Below are 24512 nucleotides of genomic sequence, written 5' to 3'. Positions count from 1 at the left end.
AAATAGGACGAAACACACGTTAAACTCCATTCTACTACTAGACGCCATTCATCTTTGCTTATAAAACAAAACTATATTTGTTGTTTATATACAAATCACAAAATCCCTATCCTTAACATACTAGTTTCTCTTAGAAACAAAAAAAATCGGTTTTTTTGTTGTTGCTGTTGTTGTAACAACCTAAAACGTACAAATACACAGTTCATAGAAGTACTTTTAGTGAATATGATTCTAACCCAAGTGATTTATACCTTTATATATTTAACTATGAAGAATGTTTCTATGCAGCTAACTTCCTTGGTCGTTTTGTTTATTATTATTATTATTTAAATACAAAGAAGCCTATTTTCTCCTTGATTCATACACAATTAGTTTACATGTGATACTATTGTGTATATCATATGATCAAAGCATAAAATTTATAGTAAAAAGAACAACGAAAAAAATACCATCATTGATCTCTTCTTTGAATCATATATCGGTTTTCTGATTCTTCCTTCCTGAGTGTGTGTATGTTTCCTTTTATTATGCATTGAATTATTTAATAACTGAATTCATGAGTCAATTAAAGTTAGATCACTATGAAAAACCTGGAAGCACTGGATGGTCGTTTCGTCCTAATGTGGTATTCCTCAATGGTGCTCACTCAAGATCTGCTCATTAGTAACTGTCTTCAAGAGGTATTTCCTGGAGTTCTAGTGAGAAGTCGTGACCAGTGGAGTTCAATCAGGTCTGTTGTGAGGCGGTGATTCACTGAAGACAATGGTGGATGGTGGTGCAATTTCATGGATTGGTTGAAATTACACAATAACACTGTTGAACGCCAGCCTGCCCAGTGATCTATAGGTTAACCGTTCTCACGCGAGACCGAAGACCTTAGGTTTGAATCCCGCGAGCGAATCGTGGATATGCACTGCTGAGGAGTCCCACAGTAGGACGAAACAGCCGTCCAATGGTTCTAGGTTAACCATAGTGGTCTAGCTCTAATCGACTCATGAATTCAACTCTTAAACTACCACAATCAATACAAAATCCTATTTCTGATAATTGAATTAGTTCACTTCTTCAAAGTTGAATAGTACATTTTCATGCTAGAAAGCCCTATTTTTCCAATATTTTATTTGAAAAGTGAAGTTAATGGCTTGAGAATCTGAAATTTGATTGGTTTCTTGAACTAAATATTACATTAGTTAAAATAATGAGTTCTTAATGTTTGCCGGGTAAATAGTACGGTACGGTATGAACAGGATCGTGGATGTGCACTGTTGAGTAGTCCCATGCTAGGATGAAATAACCATCCAAGACTTCCAGGTTTTTAATGGTGGTCTAACATCAATTAATTCGTGATTTTAATCAGAAACATGATAGTAATCCGTAGTTTTGGATTGATCATATGTAATCAACCAAACATGGCCACGCGTATATAGCCTCCGTCAGGGGAGTCCTACTCATTGCCTTCTCGTGACGGGGGTGTTGTTTACGAAAATGTGAGGACGAAAAGCGAATGTCGGGCGCTTTAACCGGGTTGGTGGACATGGAGAGTCCAAACCAATGGTGCACATGGGCTCCAGTATCCTGAAGGAAAAAATGGCGTATAAACCAATCGTTGGTCACCGGCTACCATGTGACTGCATCTTCTCACGTTGCTCCACTGCCTTGTGGATCAGACCTTTAGGTCCAAGGCTCCGGGTGTGGCCACCTAAGAAAACCACCTGTTTTAGTTTGGGCACCCAGGCAGTATCACAGTACTCACACAAATCAAATGAGATTTGTGTGGCGCATATGTATTTGGTGCCTTCTTGTACCAATATCTATTTGTTAAAATAAATAAAACAAGAGTCGTATTGAATTCAAATCGTAGAGTTGAATTCTGGTAATCAATACGAGATACCATTTCATTAAGGGTGTATAGTTAACAAGTATTATAGTATTTACTTCCTATTTGATTAAGTTCACAAATGATTACTTCCTATTTACAATCTCGGAGAAAGTCATTAATATATATGTATACAGTACAGTAAACAATTAAACAGTTGAATTATTTTAGGAATATATATATATATGTTTTATAGAAATACCGACTTAATCATGTGAATTATATTTACCGCATACTGAAATTACTCATATTCCAAATTAACCTTATGATTTTGTCATTAGTTTTAATGTATTAAAAAACAACTGGTAATATTAACCAACAAAGTGATTCTCATATAGTTATTCACATTTGGTTGATCGCTGGGTGGTGATTAATATCAAGTTCTTCTTAGTGTAGATCAAATGTTATTGACCAAGTTGCAATGTGGCTACTAGTCTAGGTGACTCGACACTGTATGCACTATGTTGAGATTAGATGGTGGTTGGAGATAGTCAACAGGAAACCATGGACTTGGTTTTCGTGCTCTTTGGCACCCGTCAGCAAGTTGTACCTGTAGCATTTGATCTACACTAAAAAGGACTTGATACACATGACATTGGGGTTACAGAGATGGTACAATCCACTGACTCAACACCTTACATGATTCCTTAAAAAATAATTTCACACTACTTCATTTGTCATCAATATTTTACGCATATTTCTATCTATGATCTTGTAATCCCCTCACATCTATATATCATATATGTTTTGCTTTGTTGTTGTTTTTATTCACCCTCTAAATACACACACATATAGGAAAGTATGCTTAATGGACGTATACATCCAGTTGGACAAGTTGAAGGATTTTCAATTGAATTAGGCGCTAGTGGTTCATTCTATCCAAATCATATACGTCTTCCAATGAAAGCATATTTTTTCAATTTATCTGATGATAATGCACCATCACCGTATTTAGGCTATGCTGATTTAAAACAATTACCTAGTAATAAAGGTTATCATATACCGAAGAAAGGTTCTATTCAAGTAAGTTCATTGTTGTTGTTTGTAAGTTGTTATCAATCATTTAGTTAATTAGATAGCTAGTTATTTTGTTTAGTTAATGCATCTAACTCATTATTCTATGATACGTTAATGATGACCTATATTGTCTCAATTCTTAATCTTTTCTATAATCACCAATAGTATTGCTACTTCTAATACTCTAGGATTTGCTTTGATAGTATCATCTCACTACATTTTCTTGATGGAGTTTTGTTCTTTGAGCTAGATGGTTTGGTCATGGAGCCTTCATCTTTCTTTTGAACGACATCATCAGCACAAACTTCAGATAGAAGTCTATCTAGCTCAGAGAACAAAACTCCAGAAAAATCATCCACCTGAACTACCAAATGCCCTGGTATGGCCGAGAGTGGGGTGGGTCCGCCCTCCCTCTCGAAATGTTCTCACACAGCCTCTGCCAGGGAATTCCTACTCACTGCCTTCTCGTGGCATTACTGTTGATTACAAAATTGAGAGGATGAAAGGCAAATGTCCGGCGCTTTAACCGGATCCCAAACCAATGGTGCACATGGGCTCCAGTATCCTGCGGGAACAAATGGCGTATGAACCAATCGTTGGTCACCGGCTACCATGGGACTGCATCCCCTCACGATGCTCCACTGCCTTGTGGGTCACACCTTTAGGTTCAAGGCTCGTGGTGTGGCCCCCCTAAGAAAACCACCTGTTTTAGTTTGGGCACCCAGGCAGTATCACAGCCCACACACAAATATGATGAAATGTCGATATTTATGGAAAATACTTGTCTTGCTTCGATTAACAATCAAATGATTCACACTATTACTATTATTATTATTATCATTATTATTATTATTATCTTGACGTCACTTATTCACTCTCTTTTATTCCCACTCTGTGTATCCTTATTTTTCGACTTATACAGCAGCTCGCCTATGGTGGAAACTCGGTTCTATCTAAACGTTCTCGAGTCACTGCCTGGTTGAAAATTGTATGTTACCATCGAATATGAGTACTGAAGCAGTTTTTCTGAAACCACGTGCGCCATTCAAACTGGCTGCCTTCAACGTTTGCACACTTATTCAGGTTGGTCAACAGATAGGGCTGGCTATGCCTTTGAAAAGTCTTAATATTGATGTTTGTTGTCTATCCGAGACCCGTATTCAAGACTCTGGTGATGTACTACAAATTCGCTCTACATCTGTGACTTCAAAAAGCTTGTTTTACGTGCGCTTATCCGAGGACCCTGTGGCATCTTCGTCTGGTCTTGCTGGCGTTGGTGTCGCACTAGGCGCTAGAGCTGAGGCAGCACTAGTCGATTGGATCCCCATTAACAGTCGGTTATGTGCTGTTAGATTAGAAAGTTCCATCAAAGTGAGAAGAAATCGGTGTGAGAAACGATGTCTTTTCGTCATCTCCGCCTATGCCCCGACAGATTGCAGCCCGGATGCAATCAAGGATGAGTTTTACCACCAGTTAACTGTTCTTCTCCAGAAAGTGCGTTCGACAAATATTGTAGTACTAGCCGGAGACTTGGATGCTCAGGTCGGGCGTCTAGGCACAGAAGAGTCGTTCAGTCGGCCGATGGGGACTTGGTCACAGGACAGATAACGGAGACCGTCTACTGCAACTGTGCACAGACCACAACCTGGTTCTGGCTAGCACTAACTTTCGGCACAGTCATCGCCGATGTGCCACCTGGCGTCCTCCCTCTGCACCTCAAGCCTGGACTCAGATTGATCACATCGCGATCAGCTACCGCTGGCGTGGTTGTGTAAAAGACTGCTGCTCCTTTTGGAGTATCTATCTGGACTCTGACCATGCCTTGGTCTGCGCCAATCTTACTTTACTTTTCAGTGGCCAACGAAGTGACCTCCACCAACGGATTGATGTTAGCAAGCTGGTTGCAACTTCTGTTGCAAGAAAGTATCGAACCGAGCTAGCTTCTAGGCTAGCTACCATTCCACCGAAAATTATAGATGAGCATTGGTTGCAATTTCATGACGCCATGAAAATGACGGGTACAGTCAGTTGTGGGTTCGTGAAACGTCCCGCTTATAAGCACTGGGTTTCTTCAGGTTCCTTACAACTCATTGAAGCCCGTCGGTCTACTCCGGGTGACCGTGAGTTTGACCATAAACGAAGGATGTTACGTGAGGAAATTGGGCAAAGCTTGCGTAAGGACCGAGTAGCCTGGTGGTCGAATCGTGCTAATGAGTTGGAAGCAGCAGCTGCATCTGGTAACTACCGGAAGCTCTTCCAGCTCATCCGAGCCACTGGCAGCAAGAAGTCTGGTGTGAGTGAAACAATCTGCGAGGATGATGAGATGCCAATCACTAACATCCATCGACGTCTTGGACGATGGGCAGAATTTTTCGAAGGGCAGGTCAACTGGCCTGCTGCTCCGGCAACATCGGTCGGACTGTCCTGCCCTCCATGGCCGGTGACAACTGATCCACCAAACGAGGAGGAAGTCCGCAAGGAACTCCAACTCTTGAAGCGTTACAAATCACCTGGCCCAGATGACTTACCTCCGGCTCTTTTTAAAGATGGTAGTGACTTTTTGACTAAGGAATTGACGACGTTGTTTACAAAGGTTTGGGAACTAGAGAGTGTACCAACGTCATGGAATGAGTCGATAGTTGTCCCTATCTTTAAAAAGGGTTCACGTCGTTCCTGTAACAACTATCGGGGGATAAGTCTACTTCCGATTGCGTCCAAGCTATTGGCTTCCGTCATACTTCGTAGGTTGTTCAAAACCCGAGAGAGATTGACTCGCCAGGAGCAGGCTGGGTTTCGTTCTGGTCGAGGATGTATTGATCATATTTTCACCCTCCACCAAATGTTAGAACACCGCCATACTTATCAAAGGCCAACAATCGTAGTGTTTCTTGACATCAGGGCTGCCTTCGATTCGTTGGATAGGACTGTTCTCTGGGATTGTCTATTGAAGAAGGGTGTGCCTGAGAAGTTTATTAACATCCTAAAAGCCCTATATAAAAACACCTCAGGCAGAGTGAGGGCATACAACCACCTCTCTCCACTGTTCCATTCGAGCAGTGGGGTTAGGCAGGGTTGCCCAATCTCACCATTCCTCTTCAACTTTGCCATCGATGACATTCTGGAAACAGCTCTGATGGATGTAAGTAATGGTGATGTGGATCTGTTGCCTGGAGAAAGACTTCTCGACCTTGAGTATGCGGACGATATTGTCTTACTGTGCGATAATGCCCAAGGCATGCAATCCGCACTTAATCAGTTGGCAATCAGTGTCCGTAGGTATGGTATGTGCTTTGCTCCTCCGAAGTGCAAAGTACTCCTACAAGACTGGCAGGATTCCAATCCTGTACTCACCCTGGATGGTGAGCAGATAGACGTAGTTGAGAAGTTCATGTATCTGGGTAGCTGCATAAGTGCTGGTGGTGGCGTGAGTGATGAGATCAATGCACGAATAGTGAAAGCCAGAGCGGCTTATGCCAGTTTGGGCCACCTTTGGAGCCTTCGTGATGTTAGTCTGGCTGTAAAAGGTCGGATCTACAACGCGTCTGTGAGAGCAGTTTTGCTCTATGTTTGTGAAACCTGGCCTCTCGGAGTTGAGGACGTTAGACGACTCTCTGTGTTCGATCATCGTTGTCTCCGAAGTATTGCTGACATCCAGTGGCAACACCATGTCAGTAATGCAGAGGTTCGGCATCGTGTGTCCAGGCACGGAGACTTCGGTGGCTTGGACATGTTCTACGAATGTCGTCCCAGAGAATTCCACGTTGTGCATTATTTGCCGGCTCTGGGACTGGTTGGAAGAAGCAGAGAGGTGGTCAGTGCGTGACATGGTGTCGTGGTATGAAAGAAAGCTGCAAAGGACTGGCTTCTGTTGGTCCTTCACGACTCCCTGGTTGGGGTCCGAGAGATGGTGCTACACAGTGGCTAGATACGTAATCAGATATGGCTCAGAATAGAAGCCAGTGGCGATCCTGCTGTAACCTTCTTTTACTTTCTTCATAAAAGTGGTTGTTTATTCCTTAACTGAAAGATTTCTTCTGATTGTACCTTTCCGTTTCCCACATTATTATTATTATTATTATTATTATTATTATTATTATTATTATTATTGCACTACCTTACACTAATCTGTTTGTTATTGTTCTTTGTTTTTAACGCTCATTACTTTCTTTTTTCTTCTCTTCGAATTCTCATAGTTATTGTGTGACGCATATATATTTGGTGCCCTCTTGTACCAATATTTATGTGTTCAAATAAATAATAAATAACAAATCTTCTCCACCATCTCATCTCACTATGCTAATAGGATTATGGCAACTTGAACCGTTGTATACATATATCTGGTTCCATGTTGTGTTTAACTGACTGACTAGCTGACTCATTTGTACATAGATCAAAAGTAGCATTAACTAGCTTTTAACTTTGAAAATCGTATAAGCTTTAGTCCCTCTATAAAAGAGTGTGAATTCTATCGAGACCATAGAGATATGTTTTGTTATTGATTGAAACTGTCAAACAGAATCATAAAGTTTTTGTCTATGTTAAGTCAGTTAACTTATTGACTACATTCATACTTGATCATAACGGAAACTGATCTTCAAATTGCAACATCCATTAATATTATTACGATTCCAGCCTCACCTGTTTACGTTGGGGATATTCCGTTAACAAATGAAGTCAGTAGTATAGAATATTCTAAGTACAAAACAGTATTAGTCAAAATTTACGAAGATCAGCCCTTGTGGATTGGTGTCTAATATGATCGTAGCACAGACCTAGAAAGTCCACTTGGCCTTTATCAAGTAACATTATCTATGATGTAGGCAAGATGTCCTCCCAGAAGCCGAGTTTACTCAATAGCAGTCCGCTCTTTATTACTGTATGGTTGTGAAACATATTCTGTTAATTTAGGAGGTATGTTCAGGTCTCAGGTCTTCGGTCATAGACGTCTTATGAACACTGATCACATATCGCTAAACGAATGATTGAACAATACTTCAGTTAGGCATACGGTACTAGGAAAAGATGGCAAAACGACTAATGAGTTAGTAAATTTTCGTTGACTGCGGTGATGAGGTCATGTATTTATTACTTATATCTAACTAGCACTCTTTTCAATTGTCAATATTTTCTGATGTCAAAGTAGTTCGGAATAAAGCCAGAGTTGAACAAATTAAAACATGACATCGTACCATATAGTTATCGAGTACTGGTCTGAACTCTGTAGATGCCAACTACTTGGTTGGAGACTAGCTGATATTCACTTTTTTGATTGAGATCATGAACCGATTGATGTTAGATCATCATTGAAAACCTGGAACCACTGCATGGTCGTTTCGTCCTATTGTGAAACTCATCATTAGTGCGCACCCACTATCTAGCTCGTGGGATTCGAACCCGGAGCCTTCGGTCTCGCACATGAACAACTAGCTTTTTATCTTCTTGTCAATCTTGGGTTGTTTCGTACACTCACCTTTTAATTCCACTTTCGTGAACAATATCCTCAGTGTTTTGTACTAATACACTTATATTTCCTAGACTCTATGAGGATTATGGCTAACTTATGATCTTCTATTCGATCTAGATTCGTTCTAGATTTTCAGTGATCGAACTGTACACACTTCATTTCATGTTTATATTTATTCATTCATTATAAAATAAATTAGTAACTAAGTGATAAAGACTCATATTAATTATTTATTAATTATTATTTATAAAGATATGAAAAGCATATGGTCTTCATTTTCTTTCGATCGATCCATTTTGAGTGTTTGTGTTTGTTTATTTATTTGTTTGTGTTTGTGTGTGTGAGTGTGTGTGTGTGCAAACAAAAATGCAAAAAGTCTTGTGATTTTATTGTGTTTTGTTTTAACATTTGATGTCTTGATCTCTTGAGAGGGTATTACAAATTTTAATCAACTTTTTATTTTATCGGTCTGTCTATATATTGATCGGATTGTATTATATGTTTCCATAGACCTGGATATTAAAGTGTATTCATATTTCGTATTGTTAAGATCGGTTATTGAAATAAAACTATATCAGTAGTATAATTCTACATAAACATTGATACAAGGAGGCACCAAATAGATATGTACCACACTTCATCATCCGATTTGTATTGGGGCTGAGGTACTGGCCAGGTGCCCAAACCGAAGCAAGTAGTTTTCTAAAAAGGCCACTCCCCGGACTTTTCACCTCGAGGTTTGATCCACAAGACAGTGGAGCAACGTCAGGAGATGCAGTCACATGGTAGCTGGTGACCAACAATATGTTCATACCCCTTTTTATATTTCAGGATTCTGGAGCCGATGTGCACCATCGGTTTTGGATGAGGATTTTCCAATTCCCCTAGGTGGACTCTCCGTGTCCACCAACCCGGTTAAAGCGACGAACATTCGCTTCACGTTCTCTCAATCTCGTAAAAAACACCCCTACCTTGAGAAGGTAGTGAGTAGGACTTCCCTGATAGTGATTGTATACACATGGCCACATATATATAATTTAATAGTTAAATTCATTATTCAATTAAAGCTAGACCACTGTGGAACACCTGGAAGCACTGGACGTCTGTTTCGTTCTAGTATGGGACTCCTCAGCAGTGCTCATCCACTATCCTACACGCGGTATTCAAACACTTAACCTCTAGACCACTGAACTGGTTGGCGTTCAATGGTGTTAATGTTTAACTTCAACCAATTCACGAAATTGCACCACCGTCCGCCATTGTCTTCAATGAGTTACTATCTCACAACAGACCCGGTTGAACTCCACTGATCACGGCTTCTCACTAGAACTTCAGGAAGCCAATCACTAGGACGAAACGGCCGTCTACTTTTTCCAGGTTTTCCATGGTGATCTAGCTTTGATCGACTCATGAATTCAACTATGACATTTCTAAAATCTCCACGAAACCCCTTTTAGATATATATAATTCACCAAACTTTAAATGGATGCAGAATTAAATTATCTTTTTTCCTACTACTGCTAAGTCGTCTTATTTGTAGTGGAGAGAGAGAGATGTTTGTCAGTCTTTAGCTTCCTTCTTGAATCGGGAAATTGGTATGTTATAACGGAGGTAAACTAATGTATGATTGTTTATTAACAAATCGATCAATTGATTATCTTAATACTAGATCAGATTGTGAATTTAAGACAATTATAAGTGCTTGACGTTATAGTAAACTCCTTCATTTTTGTTACTAGAACAATGGTTTATTGTTTAGTAACAAAATGCTTGGCTTTAAAACAGTTATTGGCATAAGTAACAACTGATCTCCATCTAATTTGGTTCAGGCAACCGCATAGTATTGTAGTGGACGATACTGACAAGGATGTCTATAAGTAGTGTATAGCGGGAATTGGTGTCGAATTCGCAACAATTTTCAGATGGAGTGAAGTGTTTCATTACTTCGAAAGCACGGCTTTGATAGAAAACTTGGAGACCAAACGAGAAGACAGTTCAGATAATAGAGTAAACCGAAAGATGACAATGGACGATTGCAGGCTATACATATGTATTATATCAATACTTTGTAACTACTCGCAGCAAACGCACATCTCTTGCCTACTGTTGTGTTTCACAGTATCACAAACCATCATACAGACAATTTAGGTTCAATGATAATATGCTCTCTGTATACCTAATGGATTAAGACAATAAACTTTTCTTGCAAAAATATTAATTAGCCCAGAACAAAGCTTCCTAGCTTTTCAAAAACATTTTTTTAATTACCTAATATCAAACTATATAAAGTTGACCTATACTTATTGAAATAATTCAGATGAGAATTGACAACAGTTTCATATTTCATGGAGAGTTATTGTTCAATTGCTTATGGCGAACTGTCATCAGAATTGATTACCTCAAGTGGTGTTCGTCAGGGCTGTCCACTCTCCCCATTCTTGTTCAACTTTGTGGTCGACGTACTTTTAGAGATAACACTCTCCTCATCTAAATTTCCAGGGGTTGAACTTCTACCGGGAGGTTCACTTGTTGACTTAAAATATGCTGATGACATAGTTTTATTTGGCGAAGACGTTGACAAAATGCAGAGTCTTCTGACCACTCTAAGCAACAATGCAAGCATGTTCGGGATGCGATTCTCTCCCTCGAAATGCAAAATGTTGCTTCAGGATTGGGTTACATCGACACCCGAACTAGTGATAGGGAGTGAAGTAGTTGGGTGTGTCGACCGCTTCACTTATCTTGGAAGTCTCATCAACCCTTGTGGTTTAGTGTGTGACGAAATCTCAGCACGGATACAGAAGGCTCGACTAGCTTTTGCCAACTTGCGTCATTTATGGCGTAGGCGTGATATCCGTCTACCAACCAAAGGATGGGTTTACTGCTCAGCAGTTCGTTCCGTCCTATTTCGTGGCTGTGAAACATGACCGGTAAGAGTAGAGGATATATGTAGGTCACTATTATTCGATCATAAGTGGCTTCGAAACATTGCTCGTATATTCTGGGACCATCGAGTAAGTAATGCAGTTGTTAGGAAACGGGTACTAGGTAAGGATGGCAAATCAATTGATAAAGTAATGAAACTTCATCAGTTGAGATTGCTGGGACACGTGTTACGTATGCCCAACCACCGACTATTTCGACGAGAGATGCTTTATGGTGTGAGAGTAGGTTGCAAGAAAGTTAGGGGCGACCAAACCAAAACATTTCTGATTTAGTATATAGCTAACAGTGAGGTCGAGGACTGACCTTTTGTCTTAAAATGGGATTCGTCAGCAGGATGTACGTGTATCCTGCTGAAAATTATAGTGAGACTCGAATCCATTAGTAGTACCTTTCACTTCAAACGTTTAATGTTCTATCCACTGAGGTATTAAGTCTAGATAACCACTAATATATATTGAACGTGTATGAACGTTTTTGTAAGGGTTTGTAACTTCGTCTTGTTAAAGCGAAAGATGTTGGATTTGAGTTTCATCGTTAACGTCGACATTTGCATATATATATATATATATATATATATATATATATATATATATCATGTTGAGTAGTCCGGAAACGGACGAGATGCGCGTCCTTCATTCCACTGCTAATCACATTTATTACATTACAATAAAAACTTCTTGTATGTATTTGTATTCATTTTAATCACATACATCATTTTATAATTGATTAAATATGTTCAGTCAGTTCAATGTCTTAATATCTTCGTTGTCTTTGAAGATGCACTTTTCATTGATTTGCACTTCTCATTCATTAAACGAAGAAATACAAACCTACATATATAGATATCAGAAGTCGTTTTATGGATATTAAAGTAATTTTTAATAGTTGAGATCATGTGTCAATTGAAGATAGATCACCGTGGAAAACCTGGAGGCACCAAACGGCCGTCTCGTTCTACTGTGGGACTTCTCAGCAATGCGCATCCACGATCCCTCCTGAAAACAATGGTGAATGTGTCGCCCAATTTCATGGATTAGTTGAAGTTAGACACTAAGACCGTTGGACGTCGGCTCAGTGGTCTAATTGTTAAGCGCTCGCGTGCGAGACTGATAGGTCCTGGGTTCGAATCTTGCTAGGCGAGATCATGGATGCGCACTGCTGAGGAGTCCCATACTAGGACGAAACGGCCGTCCAGTGCTTCCAGGTTTCCCTTTGTCGTCTAGCTTCAATTGACTCATGATCTCAACTTTTAAAAAATACATAAGTGTGTTAATAATAGTAGGTAAACATAAATTGTTGCAAATGGTTTTTGACAAAAATCAGCAATGACACCATAATATAATAATGATCTTGAATGTCAGTCACTCAGTCAGTAACAACGTAGAACGTCGTACGTACGTACATCAGTTCGATCTTGAATGACTGAATTACGTAATATTGTTAACTATTGAGTTACGATTTATTCGCCTAACTATATCTTAATGTTGGTGGCCAGATTCTTAAGATCCTCTGTTCAATACTACTTTATGAAAATGATTTTGTGCGTCAAGTACTGATGATGAGTACTACAAAACCTAACGAAAGACCTTTAACTAGCTGTTGTATCAATTTCTAATAAATCATCATTTATCACTGATACGTCCAGTTCAAAGTTTACTCATCATTCAATAAAAGAAGGTGAAACTACAAGCTGAATCCGGACACAATCATGCTCACCGATGGCTTTATTGATACCGATCAATTTTGATTCATATCACTCGCAGATGCATGTCAAATTCATCACGTCCACTATCTCACAATGTTTAAATAGAGCAGGCTTGTAAATGTTGACTTCATCATCAATTCAATTATCGCCTGTTAACATAACAATGGACTAACTTTCTCAATTTATGATGCTTTAATGAAACCCTCAACTAAATTCATATAACTTTATGTATTTCGCACATCGAAACATTCTGCACACAACAACGACGGTTTTGTTATCGCTGTTGTTGTTCTTGTTGTTGTCGTTCCATGAAATATTTCAGTTTAAAATTACATCAACTATCTTCATACTGTTTTATGTAATCACTCTTCAACATTCAATGAGATTTCTTTTTTTGTTGTTGATCGAAACAGTCTTCATTGTTTAGACTTATGGATATACAATCCACTTGTAAAGAATAGAATAACACATGTATCATTGTACTGTTGGTTTGATGATGTAATGAGTATTCATTTAAAGGAAGTGGATGATGATATTCGTTTGTTGATGTTACTACAGTTCTAAAATGACAGCAGATGTTCGCACAAATATCTACACTCTGATTAAATATACACAACTCACTCAGTCAACTGACCTTCTCACTCGAATGAGATTGGTAACAAAACTATTCAATCATTATCGTCCACTCTTATTCGTTGTATTTTCATTCGTTATGTTTGTTGATGTTAATGATGTTGTACAGTTTTGTGCAGTGGATATGCTCCAATTTTGTTCAACTCATTGATTCACATTAATTTGTAGATGGTTAATTGATGAAGAAGACAAATGTATGGATATTTGTACTTTGTGTTATGGAATATTTTCGACACACACTTGTAGATCTCGTTAATTGATGCATTTGACATCAGATGAACTATGCGTTGTAAAGTCTATTATATAGTTTCTATTGTTTGTGTTATTTAAGTAGAGTTGGTGAGACTATAATTTATGGCCGACGTTTGAGCGGCGATGGCGAAGTGACCTTGAGAGTGTCTACCTACTTACTAGTTCTAAATGAGGGTTATAAATCAGTTTGATGAATGAAGATTATAATTTATAATTGATGGTTTTTGTTAGGGTTTTCATCATGAGCTGACATCAGCTATAATGCCAAAACTCTATTTAACCAAATGGGTGAATGGTTTTTGCTCCAAAATCGAAGACCTGTTATCGTTATTCTGATAGGTTCGTTCATAAATTATAATCTCGCCTTAGAGTTAAAATACTTTACATTTATCCAATATGTCGTAAGCTTGAACCCTAGTATCGTTATTGTTACTGTCAAGTCATTAATCACCGAACGGACATTTCTTTACTACGTCACGCTTCATATTTTATTAATTTATGTGTTGTAAATCGTATTAGCTGTACTTGATCAATTGACCCTGTAAACCAAACAATATGAAATTAACAAATTTATGTAACTATACTTATTCTTATCCATTTGTATTTGATATTCGTTAAGGACATAATTGGTTGATCTCGTATTCTATCAACAATTAAGTGGTTTCGTAACGTATAAATGTTCTAGATTCAATTCCTATTTGAACCACCAAAAATGGGATCCAATAACTAGTCATACTGTTGAGATCAGCAATCAATAAGCAACACAGCTTAGATTCACCATTAACGATTATTTAACATAAATATATTATTTGTACTACTTGTACATACGCATAAAATGAATTCATCATAAACATTCTGCCTATACATAACTAGTTCATATCGTTTTACCTTCTAATTTGTATTGTCTTGTGATTCATATTCGATTATATGTATGTATATGTGTGTACTGGTGCTGGTTTATTTGTAGATCTCCTAATGTTTCTTCAGTTAATTCAAAATTCAGATTATGAAAATGAAATTGATATAAAAATGCAAACAACATTTATGTATTGTATATGATTTGTTATAGTGATTAGACTGACAATAATTCAGTTAAGAATTGTACCAGTAGTATAGTTTTGTTGCTATGATTTGTTTTTACTTTAATGAAATTAGTGTTCAAAATTTTATTTATTTATTTGAATACATCAGTATTGGTACAAGCAATTACTGAATATATACGTGCCATATAAGTCACTTGATTTGTAGATGGGTTGTAATACTGCTAGGGTGCCCAGATCAAACCAGGTGGTCTGATACAAAAAACGGTGGAGCAACGTTAGGCAATGCAGTCCTATGGTATCCGGTACCCTACGATTGGTTCATATGCTATTTGTTTCTTTCAGGATCCTGAAGCCCATGTGCATCACTGGTTTGGAATCAGGATTTTTCAACTCCTCTAGATGGATCCTCCGTATCCACCAAACCGGTCAAAGCACCGAACATTTGCTTTTCGTCCCCTCAATTTCGTAATCAACAGTAACGCCACGAGAAGGCATTGTCAGGGAAGTCCTACTCACTTCCTTCTCGTGGTGGGGGTGTTGTTTACGAAATTGAGAGGACGAAAAGCGAATGTTCGGCGCCCTAACCGGGTTAGTGGATAAATTGAACCCACTTAGCGGAGTTGGAAAACACTGATTCCAAACTGAATCGACCTATTTTTTAATATATTTAGAGATTCCATGGTTTTAGATTTATTAGAGTTTAGAAATCATGTCATAAATCAGTTTTTTGATTGTTTTCGATATTTTTCAAACATAACAGCTCATTTCCGACTGACCGGAAAGATTCTTCAGAGTAAGATATATCTTAGATTACATCATAAAATGAACTCAATAGGGAAGTTGAACTATGTGGATATCAGCCGAGTTTCATGATAACGATAATATGGTCGTTGTGGAAGTTGATATTTCACGAGTACTCATTACTGACTAGTAATCTGAAAATAAGGCAAAACAACTGTTCATTGTTCCATGGATTTCATTATTTCACTAGGTTGATTTCAGTCCTTAAAGAAAAGTAGTTTCCAATCATGGATTATGATAATGGCATGGATCACAGCCAGATAGTTGGCACCTATATACATGGTTCAGTTTATAGGTTGATCCTACGTCTCTGTTTAGAGGATTCTAGGTTTCCTTCAACCTATTTCTGCACTAAAAAACATTGCATATGAAGATGAATTATTTACTGTAACAAAATGTCTATTAATGAATAAATTGAACACATAAACATCAGTACAAGGGGGCACCAAATACATGTAGGCCACACAATGACAATGAAACTAATGGCAGTTATCATTGCTTTGTATGAGGACTGTAATACTGCTGGGGTACTCAGATCCAAGCAGGTGGTTTTCTTATGCGACTACACCCAAAGCCCTTGACCTAAAAGTCTAATCCACAAGTCAACGTTAGGAGATGTAGTCCCATGGTAGCCGGTCACCAATAATTGGTTCATACGCCATTTGTTCCTTTAGTATCATGGAGCCCATGTGCACCATTGGTGGTCCACCACTTTTCGTCCTCTCGATTTCGTAGTCAACAATATTGCCACAAGAAGGCAGTGAGTAGGATTTCCCTGACAGTGGTTGTACAGGCGTAGCCATGTGAGAGCATTTCGATAGGAAGAGCTGACTTTCCCCACTCTCGGCCATATCAGGTCATTTGTGGGCATCAATATTATTTACTATCGTTGATCCGTTTTTTATTTTAAATGTTACTATTGTTTTCTTTCTATTTTTAGTTAACTTTATTCAATCCAACTGGTCTTGTAGTGAAAATGTTTGTTATTGTATATGATTTAGCTGATATGCCACCAAATTGTCAAACATTCTTAAGACAACGTACAGTTTATATGCCAATTCAACAACATAATCAATTTCATTCATCTTATATAATTTCCAATTCAACACAATCAACATCTCTACATAACAATTCCACTTGTTCATTTCATAAACCTCAATATCATTCAACACATACTAATACGAATCATTTAAATTGTAATAGTACTCCTATTACATCAATGATAAATACGAATGTATCAATGAATAATACATTATCCAATTGTAATACAGATCATTTATGGGATATATCATCAAAATCATTAACTGAACCAAATACACCATCATTTCTATCTTATTCATCATCATGTTCATGTTCGTCTATTACATCAATTGGTTCATTAAGTTCATATGGTTCACAGAATGCTGTTAATAATAATAACACTACTAATAGTAATACTACTACTACTAATACTAATACTACTGGTATTGCTGGTGTGTCATTGAATACACGTAATGAATTACCTGCCTACTTACGATATCTAGTTCATTTAAGGTAATAATATTCATTGTTTGTTGAAAAAAAAACCAATCAAGAGAAACTTTATTTTTCTTATTTTTCTTAATAATGATTAAATAAACAATGATTTAAACTAACTAACAACATGAATTGGTTAATCATATTATTTATAAATAGATCAATAGATTTTTTTTTATTGAGATCATGAACCGATTGATGTTAGACTACTGTTGGAAACCTGGAAGCAATGAACGGCCGTTTCGTCCTGTTATGGGACTCTTCAGCAGTGCCTATCAACGATTCCACTCGTGGGATTCGAACCCAGGACCTATCGGTCTCACGCATGAACACTTAACTTGTAGACTACTAGTGTTATTTTTCTAATAGAAATACCTCACTACCGTCAACCAACAACATGAACTGGTTAATCATGTTATTTATAAACAGACCAATAGATTGTTGACAATTTTAGCTCACAATTATTATTCGTTACATTTTTTGTGGATATTATAGTAATTTCAATAGTTGAGATCATGAGTCAATTCAAACTAGACTACTATGGAAAACCTGGAAGTACTGGACGGCCATTTTGCCTTAGCATGGGACTCCTCAACAATGCGCATCCACGATCCTATCTCGTGGGATTCGAACCCAGGACCTATCAGTCTCGCGCTTGAAAACTTAATCTGTAGACCACTGGTGTTAGTTTGCTGATAGAAATACCCCACTCCCGTCACATTATAGCATAGTCGATAATAGACTCCTCCATCGGAATTTAGTGTTGCTGCTTTAAGTCTTACCGCTATTCAACTAACCTTCCTGGCCATGATATGACATACATAAAAGAACTTGCGTTCCAGTCATGATCACTCAATTTATTCAGCATGTTTTGCAAACTCAACCAACCACACACCAAAGTAGCAGCTACAACCAATACGTATTTCGTTTAGTGTTTATCAGTTGGAAGTTATCTACAGGAAGTCTTTATTAGCTTTGTTTTCATGTTAGTTAACATGTATCAACTAAAATGTATCTGATTTCCTGAAGAAGAATTCACTCTCTCCTTCCGTTGGCATTCATACTTGTCGCTTGCCAGTCAATCCTAATCAACAGAAAATATGCAAGAGTGACATTGCAGTCAGTCACTAACAACGTAGAACTTCGTACATACGTACATCAGTTTGAGTTGCCATACCACATCAGCACAGAGATGCAGTTGTCTATTCAAATCCCGTAGTGGTAGAGCTAGTAAGAGTATTAGTAGTAATCGGAAACATTAGGGTTTAAAGATGTTATCCAATGAGTATAATCCAGTAAAATAAATTTGGAAAGGGAAAAAGCAAAGAGACATGAAGAATTCAGAAGATTAGAATTTGGGAGAACACAAAGAGTGGATGAACCTGTGCCATTGCAAACGATTTTGAGCCATGTCATGCAAGGTCTCTAACCATCGGTTTCTATCTTCTCGCGGATCTCAACCAAGTAGTCTACATCTACCAACATGGCTCAGTCCACTTGTCAGTGACTTCATGGATTTGTACCACTACTTAACCTATTTTATGGTTAGCATGTAACACTAATTGGAAGTGAAAACGCTGGCAGCAGAAAACTAAGAAGATCACGTTAAAGAGAAAACAGAAACGGAAAGAGAATGGAACTGTAAGAATCATACTGAATTTGTAAGACAAATGATGGAATTTTACTAATGAAGTATTCAATGTATGGTTACCATATTTTACCAAAAGTTTATTTATGTTTGTTCGTTTATGTGTATGATTATCTGAATTGTTTATTCCTTAAAATTGCTAATCATATTTATCACATTATATGCACTTTTATCTTGATCTGCGTGTTTCTTTCTATTGCACGTTCTCTCTTTCTCTTTCTCTCTCCCTCTCACACATACACACTTGCACTCCAAGTATCATAATACATAATCGGATTATGATATGAATTCATTCGTAATTGTTATGCGTATGTGTGTGTTTATCCACTTCGTCGTAATTGACTTACTTTTATCAATTCGTGATGAAATTAGCAGTTATAAACAATGTGATATATTGATCACTATGTTGTTCTATTCCCCTGTTTCTCAAGTACACACACTGGAGGGTAAGAAGGTGTATAATTCAAAAGAAAATGACTATCAACTCCTATGTTTACACTTCTTAATGGTAAATCACGAGAATTCGTTGAATGTGTATTCATGGGATCTCATTTTTGTGAGTTGAACTCAGCTCACTTATTTCGTTAAATGGAACTACAACATTAAAATTTAATCTACACTATTGAATTTATGGATTCACCTTGTATGGATTTATTTGTGCTTAGAGATATCATTTAAACCCCCAAATTCCCTGGTACGACCGAGAATGAGTAGAGTCAGCTATCCCTCTCAAATGCTCATGTGCATACCACCACTGCTAGGGTAGTCCTACTCACTGCCTTCTCGAGGCGGGGGTATGTTTTTACGAAATTGAGAGGACGAAATGCACTTTAACCGTGTTGGTGGATATGGAGGATCCATCCAGGGGAGTTTGAAAACCCTCATTCCAATCCAATGATACACATGGGCTCCAAGATCCTGAGGAAACAAATCGCGTACGAACCATAGGTTACCGGTAACATTTTTCTACGTTCAATTAGTGTTTTATTAAACATTATTACTAAGACCACTTCTAATCCAATGTCCTTGCCAGGTACGTCTCCTGACCGAGTGACTTTGGTCGTAACAGGAGAGTGAACTTCAGTTTTTAAGTAATCTTTCGAATTTAGATTAATACGCCTAATCCTAACACTTCAATCAATAATAACTCAATCAAATGTTAAACATACTTAATTACTATTATCGAAATCCACCTAACCTTAATTCTTCATTGGATATTATCCACAGAGCAATATAAACACTGAAACCACTTACTAAACATGTATTGATTCGTGTACTCGGCTTTAAATCACGTTATTAGTATGTGGAAGGTAGTGTTACAACTGTCTAGTGGTTGTTGATCCGCTAATTCATTAATTTAGACGAACCATCAGTGAATAATTAAGGCCCATCTCTATGAAAGACCAGACGTTTTTTTCAGCATATTGCTAAATCCATGAATGTTATAATTATGATGTAGGGATTAGTTTGAGCTATTTGCTATGTTCACTATCTGATTAACGCATGATACGGTATACAACTACAGTACTCGAACATATAGAACACCACAGTAGCAAAATGAGAAGACAGAAGGAATCTAGAGAAGTATTGGTCGGGTAAGAATCAAAATATACAGAAAATCATGGGTATTTGTAGATATTAGCGTTTGGTAAATCAATATTATAATTCAACTAATCCGCAAAGAGTTATGTTATGCTACTGTCCATTAGTAGCATGTCACATTGATATTCTAGAAAGCTCTATCACTTTCTGACTGGATGGAACCTCTTCTGCTCGTTTGAGGCCTCTAGAGTCTCTATCATAGTTCTTGTAAGTTGTTCCAACACTATTCTTTAAAAACGTTATCGTAAGTCAACAGTTTATGAGGGAAAAGTTTCTTTTTCTTTTACAAGTTTTTCTATCTGAAAATTGAAAATATTGACTTATAAGTCCATGCATATAGATTTAGAATTTTTCACGTTCTCAAATACTCATATAGTTTATAAGTAGTCAGTACATTGATCCTAGTGACGATTTTTGTTTAATTTATTTTATACATACAATCTATATACAAATAATTGAATTTTATCTAAGATAAATGTTTTTCATTTTCGAATTTCGTCCAAGAATTTTCTCGATTCTGATTGGCTTCCTATATACATTGCTTTTACCTCATAATTAACCAATAGGATTTAAGGTCACATTGGACTTCATTCTGATTGGTTATTTCGATATACTTGATAAGTATTGAATTAATCATTCAGAATTATTTTATACAAATTTAAGACTTTTTGATAAATTTTTCCAGAAGTGGGTTTTGTGGAGATTTTAGTAATTTGATAGTTGAATTCATGAGTTAATTAAAGCTGAACCATCATGGAAGCGAGCCTGGAAACAATAGACGACTGTTTCGTCCTAGCACGGGACTCCTCGACAGTGCGCATCCCCTATCCCACTCGTGAGATTTGAACGCAGAATCTATCGGTCTCTCATGTGAACGATTAACATTTAAACCACTGAGTTGTCATTCAACCATGTTAATATCCAACTTTAATGCTTCCATGAAATTGCTTCGACGTTCGTTATTGTCTCAATGAGTAACTTCATCTACAATAGATTCGGTTGAATTCCACTGGTTATGACTTCTAAATGTTTCAAGAAATTGGATCATTTGCTAGTCAATTAATATATAGTTTTTATGTGATAATCTTGGTTTGTATTCTAGAACAAACATCATAACTTATTCTCTTTATATTCTCAATTTTTGTTTTGTATAGATTTCATACAACTCGTTCAGGTAAATTATACCTTCATACAGATTTACGTTTAATATTTTCACGTGATAAATTTGAATTTGATCCACGTATAGCAACTTATGAATTACGTTCATTTGTTGATGCTCCATCAAATCCACGTTATTCACCAAAAAAATGGTCAACACGTCATCAGAATATAACAAAATATCAAAAATCAATTCATCATTCAAAGATTACATAATACAAGAATGTTCTAATTGATGTTGCCTCATTCGTTTTTTCCATAAATCAATTCCAAGTTAAGATTATGGAAAATTCATTCAATGATTCGTTTATTTTCATAAACCTATACAAGTATCTATATCTATCTATATATATATATATTCCCCCTTTACATCTATGTTTGTTAAAATTGTTTAATTGTTTGTTCATGTGCATGGGCTTCAGTTCTCTGTTTTCCTTTTTTGGTGTTTATTTTCTTACTGTGATATTATCTCCTTGGGATATTTACGTACACACCCACATATATATCTTGCTTTTTACTTCTTTCTATTCTTTAATATACTAACTATATATCACCACACAGTTGTGCATTTTTCTTCTTTGTGCCTATATATTCAGTGGTTACGGTTTGACTGAATACTACTACTACTACTACTACTACTACAGTGGTGTGGGTTACTTATATCCATATGAGTAATATATAATGGTGGTCAGGCATAAAATGTATTCCAGTAGAAGATCAATAAGGAAAGAACGAAAACGGAACACAGTTGATATGAAAATACATGAACAATGAAATCTGAAACAATGAACTGATATTTGCAAAAGATACAGTGAAGTTTGAGACAATGGATTGATATTTTGTAAATGAAGTATTTACTATATGGTTCTCAGATTTTAGTAAGATGTTCTGTCATTTCGTGTTCAAATACATTCGATTGTCTCCACCGGTGTTTTTGTTCACTACACTACTACTACTACTCTATCGGTTTAATATTCAGTTATAACGTTTAGAAATTGTATATTACATAATAATAAAATACTTTATTATTATCTTTCTGACTATCGTTTATCCATCCATCCATCATTCTGATTAGTTTGGGAGAATATTCACCTTTTTACTATGTGTACTCTCTCTTCGAATATTCCACACGTTGATGAATTCCATACAAACATATACCATTTCATATAAAGTTACAAGATCCTCTATGAATAAGAATTCAATCATATGTCATGTCTATATACAAGTGAATAATTCATTTCTTATCACATTGGATAGGATTGGATTTACAATATTTTAATGTATATACTACTATTATTATCATTCATATTACAATTGATATTGTTATTATAACTTATATCACTAATATTTATTACCTTTTTGCACTACTTAAATTTGTTAATTATTTGTATACTTGAGCATATATACCCCTCTGAATATACAGTTCGATAACAGTTGCCATTTAGTATAATAGTATCTTATGTGAACTCATATATCTATACACACATACAGTGCTAGTCAATGATGTTTACGTGATTTTATTATTACTTCTACTGTCATTAATCACTTAGCGATTAGTTATAAACTCGTTTTTTGTTGTTGTTTATTTCTTCATTTCTGTTCTGTTTTTTTTTGCTTCTGAAGACTGGTTGTTTCTTTCTTGAAATGTCTTTCTGTGTAGTTGATTTGTTGTCCCGTTTTGTGGGAGGTTATTGATGTTTTATTGGATTCCTTAATACTTTTGTTTGTGTCTTTCATCATTGTTAAAATGTTTGAAGCGAACAGATAAAATGGTTTTTACCTGTTGGATTTTCATACAATTTAATTTATGTGTATGTATTCTATATGGGTGTGTATATCTCTTATTCATTCCCAACTTAATCACTTATCCATACATTACGCACACAGATTAGATACTAAACTTATTCATAATAATGACAGTACTTACCTTTTTTTTTCTCTCCCAATCGTGTAATGTTTAATAGTTGTGAAGGGTGTATGGTGATGATGATGATAATGGTAACTTTACCTAGTGAATAGTAAATAATACTAACTATATTGATCAATAACTCGTTGAATTATGATCATCTATGATGCACTAGAAAACGATATTGTAACAAGAGATGAGTTTCACACATGCAAACATACATGAATCTATTTACAAGAATTGATTTTTACTATCAAGTTCTTCTTTCGTGAAAATGTTTTGTAGACTATTCATTTATTTGTCAATATTGTTTACATACCTCTATCTCTTTGTATATTTGTGGATGTGTGCGCAATTAGTTTGCATTCTCATTATTGATTGATTGTTCAAGATCAATCATTCAATGTTATGAAGATGCTTGTTTGGTTCTCTGATTTTTGTTTTGTATGTCCAATAATCGATTCATACACACACACACACACTCACATGCATATTCATTCGCTCAATCACATTCTGTGATGCAACTTATCTTGTTTGTATATCCATGCCTTTACTCAGTACAAGAATGTATTGTTTAACTACCTTCATTTATGTGCTTCTTTCTGGGTTATTTTGTTGCTGTTATTTTTTTTTCAGTTTCTTTTTCATTTGTTTATCTATTGATATTATTTTCTTTATTATTTGTCGAAAAATAATTGATTGTCACAATTCTTATTGTTTTCTGCAATTGATCAGTCCCTTGTTGGCATATCCTGTATGGACTGCTTCGATATTGCCTTAATTCATAAGCTTTATAAGCAAAGATAGATAGTGACTAGTAGTGGAATCCAGTTTGACGCACGTTTCGTCCTATTTGAAACCCGTCAGCTGGATGTACCTGCATCTGAGAGTTAATGTTCACTCCGGGACTCGAACCTAGTACCATCCGCGTCAAACGCCATCGCGT

General features: G+C 36.6%; 1 protein-coding gene across 1 annotated transcript in view; it reads left to right on the top strand.

Annotated features, from left to right (window-relative positions):
• The window catches only part of MS3_00007110 (uncharacterized protein), a 49250-nt gene extending 24970 nt beyond the window's left edge, over positions 1-24280 (top strand). The window contains exons 7-9 of the mRNA XM_051215366.1: positions 2672-2899; positions 16678-17270; positions 21657-24280. Of these exons, the coding sequence (XP_051068580.1) occupies positions 2672-2899; positions 16678-17270; positions 21657-21876 (1041 nt within the window). The 3' untranslated portion in view covers positions 21877-24280. The remainder of the gene's footprint in view (positions 1-2671; positions 2900-16677; positions 17271-21656) is intronic.
• Positions 24281-24512: the final 232 nt, after the last annotated feature.

This window comes from Schistosoma haematobium, chromosome 2 (genome assembly GCF_000699445.3).
Source record: "Schistosoma haematobium chromosome 2, whole genome shotgun sequence".
NCBI classification, from domain to species: Eukaryota; Metazoa; Platyhelminthes; class Trematoda; order Strigeidida; family Schistosomatidae; genus Schistosoma; species Schistosoma haematobium.
Note: the sequence above shows the minus strand (reverse complement) of the source record. Positions and strands in the feature narration are given on the sequence as shown.